This window comes from Coloeus monedula (assembly GCF_965178545.1).
Source record: "Coloeus monedula genome assembly, contig: HAP1_SCAFFOLD_484, whole genome shotgun sequence".
Taxonomy (NCBI): Eukaryota; Metazoa; Chordata; class Aves; order Passeriformes; family Corvidae; genus Coloeus; species Coloeus monedula.
Window position 1 is genome coordinate 1 of NW_028120476.1, and position 15787 is coordinate 15787.

Genomic DNA, 15787 nt, shown 5'->3' on the forward strand with positions numbered 1-15787 from the left:
CAACTGCTGCTTAATAATTTATTCCCTTTCCCATTAAATGGTACATTCAGTCCACAAGACTTCAACACCTTTCTGGTAGTTTTATTTACAGTCTGCAGCGTGTTCTGTAAAACACAGGAGTGCACACAGACACACACGCACAAACATTTAAAGAAGTACAGTTTATTCCAAAGGAAGTCTACGCACTACTTTTTCCATAAAAATTATTAAAAATACTTTAGTTACTGTATTCTACCTAAACCAAGATACTTGAGAATTCTTCCACAAGTGATGCCCCCTCCCCACAAAGGGCACTCCGACAAGAAGAAATTCAGGAGACTGCATCACCAAATAAAATCCTAATGGCAACTGCTTCAATGCACCAGAAGAACAACGAATTCCCACTCTGCATCCAGCAATCCCTGCTCTGCAGCCTGTCTGCATCTGCTTTTGTAGGGCTTGTGGGGCTTTTGCATTCACTTCCTTCTCCAGGGCAGTTCCCACAAACAAAGAATGACTGAATTTCTGCAGACTGTCACTCGGCAATCCTGCATTTCACACATGCAAAGGGAAACACTTTCCTTTGAGCCCTTTATTTCAAGGAGTCTCTTTTTTACTGAGCATCCAGTGAGAACAGTGCCCAGTTGTGGCTGTTATTATTTCTCTGCTTTTGCTGCGTGGCAATATTGAGCTGGAGCTCTGCAGAACACCCACTGCAGCCCTTGTCTCACTGGGGCACACCGAATTGACAAAAAAAAGGCACAAAGATGAAACTCCTAAAGCAGCAGCAGCCCCAAGTCACTGAGCTGCTGCTTCCCACCACCAACACTCTGTGTCTCAGCAAACACTTCCAACGCACGAGCCAAGGCCACAGGGGAGTGAAAAGCCCAGAGCCTGCGGGCAGGACAAGCACTCCATTGATCAGTAACAAACCAACACAGCTCAGCTGGATGGTGCACTTAAGACTGGACCTGGAAGCATCAGGAAAAGCCATTGGAACACAAGCTCAGCAGCACAGAATCCATTTGGCACCAGCTGATGAGATGGGAGGCTCTGTGTGGGACACGTTGTGCATTCAGCTTCAACAATGCCACAGCTCCACAGCAGCGCTGAAAAACTTCTGCTTTTAACAGTTGGAGAGGATTTTCTCAATGGAAGTGAAGCTGTCATTAACAGAGGAACAGCACACGATGCACAACATAACCTGCAATAAAAAGCTTTTGCTTTCCAGCATGTAAGCATCCAGGTTACTGGACTTCAGCTCATGGAAACGAATCTGATGATAGATTTTTTTTTAATTTTTCTTGGAACTAAAAAAGTAAAATCTTCCATAAAAGGATAAAGCACAAAAATACTCTCTCAGTACGTCTCAGGAAGCCATTTAATACCTTCCATGTCCTAGGAACAACTAGGCAAAACACTTGGAAAGTGTGAGCAGTAGAAATGTTGACCATTGAATGTTTGGCAGCCGTGTGCTCCAGCCCCTGGGAGGGGCTTGTCCCCCACTCCACACCAGTCCTGCAGCTCCCCAGCTATTTCTTCTTCTTCTTCTTTGGGGGCTCATCCTCAGAGCTGCTGCTGCTGCTGCTGCTGCTGGAGGAGCTCGGATCCGAGTCGAAGTCGGAGGAGGAGGAAGAGCTGCTGGAGGAGGAGGAGGGGGAGGAGGAGGAGTGTTGGGTGGAGTCGCGGGAGACAAGCACTCAAGGCATCATGTTCAGCAAGTCTCGATTTATTTTTCAAAACTACACTTACTTATAGTACCTTTAATTAGCTCATACATATTGCAAAAGTCGAGCTCCTCATTGGTGGGAGCTATTCCGTGGGATCTGCAAACACGGTGGTCTTATCTTCCTCTTCCGTATGGTTTCTGTCTTCTTACTTATCTGAATGCACATTCTGTTATCTATGCAACCTCTTGCTCAAGGACTCAGTGTCTGCATCTTTACTAAGCCTGCTGTGTTATCATGACCTTTGCTTTTTAGCCATTCTTCAGAAAGACTCTCAACAGAGGAGGAGCTGTCCTCACTGTCACTGTCCTCGGAGGAGGTAGAGGAGTCCTGGCTGTCAGAGGAGTCGCTGGCTGAGCTGTCACTGCTGCTGCTGCTGCTGGAACTGGTCACACTTTTGGACCTGGGAGAGAACAAAGAGCTGAGCACAGCCCTGCCAGAGCCCATGGCACCGTGTTCTCTGCTCTGCTGTAATTATCCAAAGATCAATTTGTTGCCTTGAAAATTTCCAGGCCTCACCACCTAAGATGAATTCCTGTGCCCTCCCTCCCTTTCCCACTCCTGGATGAGTGGATTTTGGCCATTTGAGCAACGGCAGAGTGGCCCCAGGGCATGACATAGGCCAGCAGGACTGCAGAGAGGGGCAGAGAGGGAAAGCTGGCCAGGATCTCGTTCCCAGCCCTGAGCAGGGGCTTTACTGGCCTGACTGTCCTGTACTACCCGAGCTCTGGGGACAGTGAACCAGGCTCAGTCCCTGCCTCACCACTGCAGCAGGAATTCTGTCAGTTGTGACCAAACTTGTCCAGCGAACACATCCTACAAGCTCCTTCCTGGGCAGTTATTAATAAGGAAAACCAAGAGACTGTAAACAACCTTAAAGCAGGATACCAAGCTCCAGCCTTTTCTTTGAGAAGCAAATATGGCTAATTTGTGCCTGCTCAGGATCAGAAGGAGCAGCTGATCTCCTGGCAAGAGCCCAGGGTGGAGCACGCAGCAGAGCTGGGACACTGTGGTGGGGTCCTGCCACGTTCCTCACCATGGGGCTGCCGAGTCCCTGGGAAGTGCCCGTTCATTGGGTCACCCTGCTGCCAGCAGTTGTTTCCCACTCCACATTAATGTTTCATCTCCGGCATTTCAAATGCTTTGCATTTCGGTAGGAGCGGGGAGCCTGTCTCCCATGGCAACAGCGCCAGGAGTCCAGGACAGGAGAAGGAGCTGAATGGGAGCACAAACTGGAGAGGTTTCTCACCACAGCTCAGCTGATTGCTGTTACTGAAACCCAGTTCTTGCAGTAAATCAATCCCAAGTGTTTGCTCCTCCATTCTGCCACAGCTCACCTCAAATACCACTGGATTTGGAGCCTTTCAGTGGCCAGGGCAGCTCCGGGTGCCCCAGGCAAGACCTTGGTGGAGACTTTCCCTTGTCAGCAGTTTGCCAGGGGACCCTCAGAACACCTATCCTGTTGTTTTCATCCATGGAACTAGTGGGATTCTCAACCCTGCAAGAGGCAGAAGCACCAGCAATCCTGGCCCTTCCTCACTAGGACTTTCAAAATAAGCCAAGGTCTTCTGTGTCTGTTCAAATTAGCTTTAAAGGCACTGATTTAACAGAGAGGGTATTCCCCCCCGCCTGAAATTCACTGGGAATTAGAAATGGACACAAAATAAAAATGAATGATTCCTACTCCTCCATCCCTTACTCTTCTCATCAGTCCACAACACTCGCCCCATGTGACAGAAAAGAGAAGGCACACTCAGGTTAGGGTTAAACTGTGTTTACGTTCTCTTTTCAGGCCAAACTAAGGAAGCACATCCAAAACCCCCGTGCTTCGGAGTTGGTGCATTTCCTCTTCAGGCCGCTGGAACTGGTAAATCTTATTCCCAGGTCTCACTGGGAACTCCTTTTATTTCTAGTTCACACTTACAAGTAGATAGATTGTGCAACAGGGTTGGAAAACTGCTCATACCTGGCCACAGCTTTCTCAGGAACTTCCAGAAGCGATGCCGGTTGTTCCTGGCCTCTGATCCGGTTTGAAGCTTGAAGTAAATACAGGAATCCCAGCAAATATGAATCCTTCCACCGGGTCAATAAGGCATTACTGTGAACAAAAGGGGCAGCCAGCTGGAATCCCCACTGGGAATCTGTCTGGTCTCACCTTCAGGCAAATACGGCTCAGTATTTGCACTGAAAATGCTTGGAAGCAGAAATCCCAACTTGGAAAAGGAGCCACAAAGGAATAGCAAGATACTTTCCATTTTTTGAAGTGTCAGCTTCTGACACTTCACTCGTCTGTAACAACAGCTCATTTGTAGATCAGCTCTTCCTTTGACTCCAATCCAAAAAAATCTCATGTTCCCTTGAACTGTCCAGTCTCCTTCAAAGACTTAGGTTGATGTTTCTTGCAGTGACTGTGCTGATCCAAGGATCAGCTTTGTCTTTGCTTCCTGCTCATCTGTGTGTCCCTGGTTTGACATTTTGACCGTTTCCTGCAAGTTCTCTCCTCTTTGTGTGGTTTGTGTGTGACTCAGATCATCAACAGCTGCGGTGGCCCTGAGCTGGCCCCGTCTGTCCTCAGCCCACTGCTTTCTAAAGACACCACCGATTTCCTGAGAGGACACCTGACACCCAAAGAGATAAACCTCTGGGATTCCCTGGGGGAGACATGGACCAGATCCAGGTAAGGACAGAGCTGCCATCTCCCCAGGCTCCCCACGCAGACGGGATGCTTGGATTCCCTGATGCTCCTGCTTCTTCTTTCAGGGGATGCCCTGAAAGACACATTCTTCGTGAATGTCACCTCATATTCCCACTTTCTGTCCTAGAGCCGAGTGGCCCCGAGACACGAATGTCCCCACCTACATCCCCAAATTCCGCAACGGCTGGGAACCGCCCACAGAAATCTTCCGTGGAGCTCCCTGGGAAATAGACATTGGACACTTGCAAGAGGAGGTTAGTCCTGTGTCCCTGTCTCTTCACTCTCCCTCCCCCTTTTCCGGAGAAATGGAGCTGCAGGGGTAGTGGTGGCATGCAACAAGTAGTTGGCTCAAAACTCAGTTGGATCTGGTTGCCCCAGTTAAATACAGAAAGCAAATGAGGCTGGAAAAGGGCAGCAATAATGAGCCTCTCCCAATCCAAGGCAACAGCACCCTACAGTGTAACTGAGCTCCAGGGACACAGGCTTCCCTGGAGAACACCTTGACCAAAATCTGCCAGACCATGACTCATCTACCACTATCCCTCTCCTTTTCTCCGATCAGCTTTCCCCTTTCCTGGTAACACTGACTCCATGTCTGCCTTTCCAGCTCTCCTCAGCCAATGGATATCCTTACTGGAACTCCTCACTCAAGCGTGGCCAGACGGCTGAGCAGACACAGGTCGGGGATGCCTTCAAACAGAACATCACTCCACATGGAAATAGGTGATGGATCCGCACGCCCGGAGCTTTGGCTCCCACCTCGGAACCTCATGAACGCACACGGACACGTACAGTGACACTGGGACGTTTGGGCATCCTGGAGACAACTCCCTGCCACTGTTAATAACCACCAAGGGAAGACAAAGATCAGCTGAGGGGTTATTCCCATAAGCACTGTCTGCTGTTTAACCCCCAGCAGCTCTGCAAGGAAAGGAATCGCAGGTGTTTTCCACCGCAGGAGGCAAAAATATTGACTGACTTCATCAGTCCATCCATAGGTCTTGTTTCCCAACATCAGCCCAGCAAAGTGACCTTAAGGATCAGGTGGCAAAGATGCTGCACTGCGCTTTGGCTCTCCATGTGTGTAGAGATGCTGGAATCATGGAATCACAGAAGGGATTGGGTGGGAAGGGACCTTAAAGATTATCCCGTTCCAACCCCCTGCCATGGCCAGAGACACCTTTCACTATCCCAGGTTGCTTCAAGCTCTGTCCAGCCTGGCCTTGGACACTGCCAGGGATCCAGGGGCAGCCACAGCTTCTCTGGGCAACCTGTGCCAGGGCCTCAGCACCTTCACAGGGAAGGATTTCTTCTCAATATCCCATCTAAACCCACCCTCTGGCAGCGGGAAGCCATTCCTCCTTGTCCTTTCACGCCAGGCTCTTCAAGTCCCTCTCCAGCTCTCTTGGGGCACCTTTAGGCACTGGAAAGGGCTCTAAGGGCTCTCCAGAGCCTTCTCTTCTCCAGGCTGAACATTCCCAGCCCTCCCAGCCCGTCTGTGTAATGCTCTAGCTCTTGGAGCACTTCCTGGCCCTTCCTGGCCTCCTCTGGACTCCCTTGAGGATCTCTCCATCCATCCCAAAGTCACCCCAGCTTGCACAGACAGAAGCTGCCTACAGGAGGAATCTGCCTACAGGAGGAATCTGCCCTAAGGGAAGGGCACACACAAACCTCACCCTGTTGGAAACACAGGGCCAGGGAAGAGCAGCCCGACCTCCCAGCACTGCTGGAAAACATTTTAGCTGAGGAAGGAGCTTTGTTTCACTGGAGACAGCAGCTCCCCCTTGGCTTTAGACAAAACCAAAGGCAAACCCACTGTTTAGGGGCTGAATAGAACAGTGTATTTCAGTCCTGCCCACCTCTCCCCCAGGGAACCGACAGGGCGCTGGGTTCAGACAACTCTTCTTAATGAGACAGAATTCTAGAAAATGGGGGAAAACCCGTCCCCTTTCTTCAGAAGTCTTGGGAAGGTCACTTCCAAAGCCAGAACAAACAAGGCCACCCCTTTGCCTTTGGTTTTTCCCCAAGGGAAAGATGGCTCTTCCACCTTCTAACAGCCCTGACTCATTTCCCATCACCGGTCACTCCATGGTACAAAACCTTCATCAAAGTACTTTTAGTTCAGAGTTTAGAAGCCCCATCTGCTTCCTTGTTTACATGAGCTCACACCTTGGAAACTGTCACATCTCGGAGCGCAACCAAACTCTTCTCAAACTCCACGCGAATCCTCTGCCGTGATTTGACACATCACTTTACAGGGATTTGACTCAAAGTTTTCAGCTGACCATCCACTTTGCTGATGCCAGTTCGAGTCTGGGAAAAAACCCTCAAGCCAGACTGTTTTTCCATGCTTTTCTGTTCTAATCTAAAGGATTTATAAGCTTTACTACAAGAGTTCAAATCCACAGGCAAGTACCTTAAATCAAATTATATCAGCAAAATAACTCTTCTTCTCATTCACCCCATCACTGATTCTGGTAGGAACATCAGGTGGTAGAGATGCAGTGTGGAGCAGGGAAAGAATTAGGAGCACTTTCAAAGATCTGTCTATTGACTGACAAAAGATCACACATAACCAACTTATGCTTTGCAAAGCAGGATAAAAATACTCAGGCCCATCCAAACTACTTCTTACGCTAGATGTGGCTGATCAATAGCCCGGCTGAAAAATGGACAAGCCACTGTAACAAGAAATACAAGTTTGGAAAAGGAAAAAGAAAAGTCCTGAAACCACAGAACTCCTGAAGCTTGGCTCGCTCCACTCTAATGTGCTCCTCCTGACACTTGCAGCAACTGGCTTCTCTCTTGCCGTTCCGAGAGGAACTCTATTTTGTATAGGGATGTAGACGTGTCTGCATTTAGACACCATCCTCAATACAAACCTCCTCCATTGCTTTTTTCTGACTGGAGATCCTTGCTACTGGATACGATGGTGCTGTTTATTGGGAAGGGTTGCTCTGATGCCGATCACAGCACAGCACAGCAGGAGCTCCCTTTTTGCTCCCTTGGGCTACTCCAATTCCTCTTGGGTGATCTCTGAAATACTCTTTATCAGCTGAGGGCTGACAAAACACACAATGTCTGATTAATCACCCTTCTCTTCTCCAGCCATGACACAAGAGCTGGGTGCACTCAGAAAACAGTTTTCTGAACCATCCTATATAATAACAATCAATGCCTTGTAATTTCTGCCATCTAGATGAGGTCGCCATTGAACAGTTCCGTGTCCCAAGTGCTACCCAGCAGGGAGGGAAGAAGAGGAAGACAGGATCACAGCAGCCACTGATCAGTCATTCACAGGCATCATCACAAAGAAAGAGGAGAGAGTCAGGAATTTCACAGGCTACTCTGTTTCAGCAGCGCATCTCATCCTCCTCTTTTTAGATCTCTACTGATCACTACCTTCCAGTCCCTTCACAGTGCTCTCCTAATCCACATGAGTAACTAAGATGCAGAATAAGAGGGAAAATTTCTTCTGACCTCCAGTCACCTGAGAATCAAGCAGATAAGAGAAAACCTCCGCCCTACTCTAAGGAAGGTGTTTCATAAACTCACCTGTAGCTAAAGCTATTCAGAAAGCCCACACTACCAGATGCAGAGTAGTAAAGAGCCTCTTAATTTGCTAACCCTGGAGAAAAGGCAGCTTTAAACAAACTCTGCTACTCCCACTCTCTCTCCTTAGAACTTCAGGTTGAGATGCCTAGGACCAACTAAAGAAAAAAGTCATTTCATTCATGCCCTGGTCAAGCATTTCACACCCCCTTGTCCCTCCCAATCTACCAGCCAGTCAAACACAGAAAAAGCAAGAGACCCGTGGTAGGCTTCCAGTGGAAATACTGGCAAAATCTTCTTGGACTGCATTATTTGAAGGACCTGAGGTCAACTCACTGACTGGGAAAGACTTTTACTGCTCCACTTAGCCTACCAGCTCAGCTCAGCTCAGCAGCCTCCCAGCTACCTTTAGCTGCATAAGCACATGACCTGCAACCAGAAAGGCGTGAATCTTCCTTAGGAAGGAAACAGACACGGGGAATGAAGAGTGGAGATTAGTCCACACTCTTAGGAACAGGCAACACCAACCAAACACTCTGTGGCAATAGCTTGTGTCTAGAAGCTCTCTACCTTCCAGTCCACCTCAAGGCTTTGGGACTTGTGCTGACTTGCACAAAGGAACCCACTCCACCCTGCAGCAGTGGGCTCCTTCTTTCCAGCCTGGATGGAGACATGTCCTGTATTTTGCAAGCATGTCCAGGTGTTCAGAATGGAACATGCTGATCATGATTAGCACCTTAAGGCACACAGCTCTTCCTTTCTCAAAGTATGCTTTGTGAAATTATAGGCAGTGCTATCCCCACCTTTCCAAACAAATTACCCTCCTTCTAATTGCACTTGCCTTCAAAATACTGCCACTTCTTCATTTCAGACTATGCTTCCCTCAGAAGGATGCACAAAAGGTTAGAGTAGCTGCAAGCACCTGCACCTGCAATTTTCAAGTAACTGCGTCTTCAGAAAGGCTTCTGACAACAGGCCATTCTCTGGACATGAACACGGCAACGCTGAGGCAAGATAAATGACTTCGCTACATCTTACAGCCCAGATGTTTAAGGCCAGAGAAGACACCACCAGGTTGTCCTGATACTTCTGCTCATCCTCTCTGGTAGGGGCTGTACAGAGAAGAACACAGTTTTAAATTCTAACTCAGTTTGTGCTTCACTGATGAAGGAAGCAGGAAGAAAGGGAAAGGGACTTCGCTTTGGAGCAAATGGGAATTTTCTTGTGGATTTCAGTGTCCAGGATGTAAACCAGTAAGGGATTTTCTTCAGTAAATCCAAAGGACAATTGGCTACAGAAACTCGTATCTTGACACTATTGATAAGCGCTGACAGTTCTCTGGCTGTGACTTATTTTATTCAAACCTGCTTTCTCCGAATGCACATCTGACAGCAGGACTTGCTCCGTTCAGCCTGCAGCAGTTCCACAGGAAAGATGTTGTGAAATTGGCCACACATCTTCGCAACGCTTCCACTTCAACATTTTTCCCACTATGTTCAAATGTATTTGTCAGCTTCCTAAGGAGTGCAGTGTCCATAACATAGGAGACAAGACTTTCATGCAAAAATTGAAAGACCTTGAACTGCAGTGGCAGGAGGAACTCTGGTGTAATACCAGTGCCAGATGGCATGGGTGTGAAAAGCACATTCACATCGATACTGACAGGCTTAGGAAAGACACAGAGCAGGGTGAGCTATTCCCAAAGAAGGTGAATTGACAGTGCAAAGGAGAGTTAATACCAACCAGCTGCTCAGTTACTTTATCAGAGCTGCCCCTGTTTTCAAGGCCTGAAAGAACAGCTCAGTGCCAGAAAGACATCCAGATCATTTGGCTATGCTTGCTCTTATGGAGCACTGTTTTCAATTTCCATCCTAGTGGGGTTGCATACTACTGACCAGTTAAAATCAGCACCTGAGCTACACAGCAGTATTTCAGTGGCAACACTGGACAGCTGTAGGTTCTGCCCTTCCCCTCTCCCAGCATGCTCCTCAGACACACAGCACACTTGCACCAAAACTCACAGCCACACCCACAGTTTAACCACCTGCAATAGTTTTGGCCCTGGCCAATCTAGCCCTGGGTGCATTGTGCAGCAAGAAGCCATGGGGGCCGTGCTTCTCCCTGACTCCAAGCATCGCTCCAGAGGCCACACAAGCTGTGCGGTCAGGCCGTAAGGCTCAATGGCACACAGAGATCAAGTCCTACCCACTGAGAGCACATGTCCTTGTGGAAGGGGCTGATGAGCGCTGGAGCAAGGGAAAGGGCAGGTCTCTGCAGCTGGGGGCAGAGGAGAGGGGAACAAAGTGGGTGTGTGTGTTTGGGGAGAAGGGAGCAGGGAGGGTGTTCTCCTCCTTCCACAAGCTGGGCCAAAGGGGCTGTGGTGGGAGCAGTGCCTGCCCAGCAGAGGAAGCAAAAGGCAGGGACCCCAGCGAGCACAGTTCCCTCTCAGTGGAACAGCGAGTTCTGCTGTTGGCAGCGATCCTCCTCTGGGAGGTTCCTGCCTGCTCTCCTCACATGGAGCTGCTTGTTCCTGTCCCTTCAGAGGCCTTCCCTCTCTGATGTGGGCCACAGCAGCTTTCTTTCCCATGCTCTGAATGAGGAGGGGCAGGTTTGAAGCAGCACTGGGAGGATTAATTAATATTTTAGCTGTTTCAACCATCATGACTTCTGGTTGCATTCATGAGACAAAATTAATCCCCTGCTCTAGTGAGTTGCAGAAGTGCAATACCGAGATGTGACTGCTGGACACAATCACCGCTTGAGTCACTTTGTCATTTTTTTCAGGTAGCTGCAATGGATGGACGTTCTCTAAGAACCATTGGATTAAATATAAAGAAGGACACTTTTCAGGCAATTTGAGAAACTTCTCTCCTTTTATTGTTTTTCCTAACATAAATATCTGGATATTACTGAAAAGCAGCCAAGCAACTACAGCAGTGTAGTTTAATTGCCTAAACTAAGGGTAAGTTTACAAAATAGTTTACCCACTGACAATACTAAAGGGCCTCTTGAAGCATGGATAATATATCCAGTTCCCATTATGAAAACTTGGACTACCTATTCTTCCATGGTAGTGTGACTTAAAACTACCTGTTGTACTTTCATATACTAAGAAAAACTACATCCTTAAAAAACTACAATAAGTACAGCTTACTGAAGAATTACATTAAGTCCCTAACAGGCTCGTTTTTTGGACTTGGAGGTATGCCAAGCAACCTCTGTCAGTTCATAGTCTTCTGTAAGGATGTGCAGGTGGAGCCAGTTTCTGCCTCGTAGACGTAGGAACATTGCAACAGCACCGTGGTAAACTGAAAGGTGAAGGGCAAGGCCACGCAGAGATGTGTGTCTGCACAATGAATTAATGTGCCGCAGCATCTTCCTTCCGCAGGAACAGGAAAGCAGCTTCAGGATTGCCAGTGAAAAAAGCAAGAATTATGCAGTGCTCACGTGGCTGCCATCGGGTGGGAGCCCCCCCAGCACAGCTCTGTGCAGGGAATTCCTCTCAGTGGTTGGAGAGCAGCATCCAGAGGCGGAATCGCAGCTGACCGTAAGCTCGCATCGCCTCTGCGTGGGCGGCCGGATCTCGGGCCAGGTGCTCAAAGAGGTTGAGCGGCTCGACCGTTCGCATTGCCGGCGGCAAGCTGATCTCCTCAGGAAGCCTCTGGTTGCCCAGGACAAAGTGCTCCAGGCATTTCAACTGCAGGCAGCGGCGCAGGTATGCCATGATGTCCCACAGCCGCCGCGCAAATTCCCTCCTGCGCCACTGGGACAGCGGTACGGTGGTCAGCACGTGCATGACCACAGTCTTCCAGGTCGAGCTGGAAAAACCTGTGCCCCTCAGGATGCAGGTGAAGAGCTGCAGGCATTTCAGGTGCAAGCTCTCACACGGCACCTGCCTGGCGACGTGCTGGAAGAATTTTGCCTCTGCCACAGCGTACGTCTCAGGCCACGCTGTGCTTGCGATGGAGTCGGCCTCGGCGGGCTGGCTGCTCACAAAGATGCTGGAGCCGCCTTTCTGGGCCTCTGTGGGCTGGCTGACCACAAAGATGTCGGAGTCCCCGTGGCGCACCCCAAACAGCATCTCCACCATCAGGCTCTTCTTGCCTTTGCTCAGCCGGAATTGGCAGGACCGGCTGCAGGGCTGAAACACCAAGTGCCATGAGTACGACTGAGGCAAATGCAGCCACGAGCATCTCACCAGCTGGTAGAACCAGTGGGAGGTTTTCTCCACGTCCAGGTAGGAGCCGGTGCAGAGTGTCTCTAGGAGGCTGGGCTTCTGCTTCCGCCGCAGCTCCTCCTGCGAGTGGTGCAGGAAGCACAACAGCTTCTCGCCCAGCTGCTCCCTCTCGCACGTGCACACCAGCTCCACACGGACGCAGAAGGTCCTTGCTGCCATCTGCCCTGCACTGTTCAGCTCCAGGTGGAAGGCGTGTCCCGGTGGGGGATTCAGTGGGACCAGCACGCGGTACACCACATCCTGCTCACGGGGACTCCAACCCTCAAAGGCACTGCCCACCCCGATGGCTTCTTGAGGCACCGGGTAGAAACTATTGCTCACGCTGTCAATAAAGACACGCGTGAAGCTCTCCATCAGCTCAGCTGCCACTGAGCGACCTCTCTCCACGTCCTCGACAGGACACTGTATGCGATCCACTAAAAGGATCCCTCGCTTATTCCCAACGTCACAGGCGTCTTCTTCCTCTTCAATTCCACCACTGCTGCCTTTGTCCTTGCCAGCAGCACCACTGCCTTCTTTTTCACTGGCAGCCACATTTCCACCTTCTTCTTCTTTTCCATCTTCATTCTTCTCGCCTTTCACATTCGCATCCCTGTTTTCCTGATCCTTCCCATTCCAATCAGTGGCTCTGTGTTCACTGGAATGACTGTCTTCCTTCAGCTTCATATTGCTGCTTTCTCCTTCATTTATCTTATCAACACCTTCTTCAGTTGAAGCAACATTGCCATGTTCCTCTCCATTTCCATTTTCATTCTTTTCTCCCTTCCTATCGGCAGCACTGGCTTTCTCATCTTTGTCTCCAAGATTGCTTTCTTCATTTCCAATGTCCTTCTTTTCTTCCTCAGTTGCAGCAAAACCACAATGGTCTACTGCATTCTCACCATCACGGCTGTCTTCTTGTCCTGTCCAATCACTGCTTCTTTGTTCACTGGCATCACTGCTTTCCTGCACTTTCACATCCGCTTTTTCTTCCTTTCCATCTTCACCTTCACGTACGTCATCGTTGCCTGCTTTCATATACGCATCATCGTTTTTTTCTTCATTTCCATCTCCTTCTTCTTCCTTTCCAGCATCCTTGTCTGGCTCCACCTTCACATCCTTGTTTTCTCCTTCATTTGCTTCATCTAGGTCTTCCACACCTCCAGTAACATTGCCAGGTTCTTCTTCATTTCCTTCAGCAGTATTGTCTCCTGGCATATTCCCATCACTCCAGCCTTCATCTTTCCTTGCGTCATGGCCATCATCACTTTTAACATCACTGTCTTTCTTCAACTTCACATCTTCATCTCGTTCATTGGCATCATTGTCGTCTCCTTCATTTGCAGCCACAGGACTGCCTTCTCCTTCATTTCCGCTGCCACTGTCATCTGCCTCCACAGTCACATCAATGTTTTCTCCATCTCTCTCGGAATCCAAACTGTCTTCTTCCTTTTCTTTTTCCTTCTCCTCTCCCAAGGTCTTGCAGGAGGTCTGGTCCTTGCCGCTGCTGTTGGTTTTGCTGGCTTCAGGACTCCTCCTGCAGCTAAACCACAGGCCCAAGAGGAGCAGGAGTCCAGCAAGAGCCCAGAATGGCCACTGCTGCAGGGCACCAAAGAGCAGGGCTCCCCAGCCCTCGTCCTGCTGCTCCGGGGGCCCTTGCTCCAGCTCCTGCAGCAGCCGAGCCATCTCGCGGTCGAGCAGCTCCTCACGCTCCTGCATTCGCCGGTGCGTGGCCTCATCCAGCCCATCCCCAGCTGGCTGGGGGTACTGGATCAGGCTTTGCACGAGCACGAAGAGCAATGACAATAAAGCCATGGTCTGCAAGAGGACACACAGAAGGGGTTCAGTAGGGCCGGAATGGAGGCAGCCAGTGCAGGGCAGGAGCCACGGGGATGTGGCAGCAGGAAGGAGAGGCCCCGGCAGCTGGCAGGAGGCAAGGCCTGCACCGCTGCCCCAGCAAGCACCGAGCCTGAGCAAGGCGCTCCCGCCAGGGGCTGGGCCCTGGACGCAGGGACAGAACACACGCCCCGGGTGCCAGCGCTTCTGCCCCAGCCCTCCCCCAGCCCTGCCTCCCCACCGCCTGTGGGCACTCACCGCTTGCCCAGGCTCTACTGGGGGCAGCGTCAACCAATGGGGCCTTTTATAGCTGCCCCCATTGTGACACGGCCCCTGTGCTGTCACAGGCCCCAGAGCGCATCACAGGCCAGCCCCACCCGCCATCCCCAGCCCGGGAACTGCTCATGGCCCTGGGCACCCAGAGCCTCAACAGACACAAAGTGCAGACCCATCAGTCGTGAACCTGGGAACCCCAGAGCTTCCCTGTACAAAGCAGGCACAAGCGCCCTCCCACACAAACCCTTGTCAAATATAAATTTGTGTGACATGATCCGTGGATGCTCTTGGTATATAGGTGTAAGCTTTTATTTAATCTTGGAGGGGGACATTTTTTATTAATAATATTTATATTTATTACTTTTGGGGCAGGATGTCATATAGGCTAATGTTTTGTTACAGATTTAGTGAGAAATCTTTCTGAAAGAAATCCAGGCTGCTTGAATGATGCACAGGAAGACGTAACACCCTCCTTAAAGAGGCCCAGTAAGTTAATTACAAAATTTTGGTGTCTTCAACAACCTCTCAGCTCTTAAAACTCTATGGTTCAACACAGTGCAAAATTCTGGGATAGCCAGGATTTTGTTCAGAAAGTAGAATGTCTCATTTTTCAAATTTGTAGCAAAGATGTACATCTGTCACTCCCACCATCTTCAAAATTGTCTGCCTTAAACAGAGTTAACCAATCTCTCTGACTTGTCTGATATTGCACTGGTTTATTAAAGGAAATTCTGACTCTTTCTGCTATCTCTGTGTATTTATCTCCAAAGGACTGTGAGTATGGAAGAGTCATCCCTTATGTTCCTCAGCTCTTCTTTGGGGAACTCACCTACAAATGGAACTGCAGAAATGGGGAGGGAGGAAAAGGAAACAGGATGTGAATCGAGCACCTGCATAGTGACCACAGATGTCCACTGCTAGACAGACACTGATGTCAGGCAGATCATGCCCTCCAAATAGTGCTCAGAAAGAGAACAAGTTTGGGATTTCTGAAACTGCTCTGAATTGGATTTGCTTAAACAGATGTCATTAGTAAAAGCAATCAAAGAAAGAGTTTTGATCCCTCTTCCAAGCTGATGCCACTTATCATGTATCTTCCCTGCATTCTTCTAGGGAAGCTGTTTTTGATGTTGTCCTGTCCTTCTTTTTATAAGGGAGCAAAAATACTTTGTTAAGTATTACTCTTTCAGTTTTGTTTCCTCTCCTCTTCTGAGATACAGTAAAGTGAACATTCAGCAGAATAGTTTTGTATTTTTTGAACACAATTCTTCTTTTATCCAACTGAGGCCCTTCTGTGATCATGAAAAAACAGAAACTGTTGTGAACTAGAGTTTACACTCATAAGAGGTTGACATGGGTCAGTTCTCCAAGGTTATTCTTAGTTCAACTGCTGTGTAAACTGTTGATGTCACTGACTGGAGGCTGCTCTTCAGGACATTATAGATATGATAATTATATGACAGAAAATGCAACATATAGTTGAATCTGACCTTCAAGTTCACTAGC

At 49.2% G+C, this 15787-nt stretch overlaps 1 protein-coding gene across 1 annotated transcript; it reads right to left on the reverse strand.

Annotated features, from left to right (window-relative positions):
* Positions 1-11455: 11455 nt before the first annotated feature.
* Positions 11456-13984, reverse strand: LOC309585822 (inositol 1,4,5-trisphosphate receptor-interacting protein-like 1; the record flags this gene model as incomplete). The annotated part of the gene is made up of 3 exons (XM_082303663.1): positions 11456-12750; positions 13105-13197; positions 13702-13984. 3 exons carry the CDS (start codon positions 13982-13984, stop codon positions 11456-11458), a joined length of 1671 nt encoding a protein of 556 aa, XP_082159789.1.
* Positions 13985-15787: the final 1803 nt, after the last annotated feature.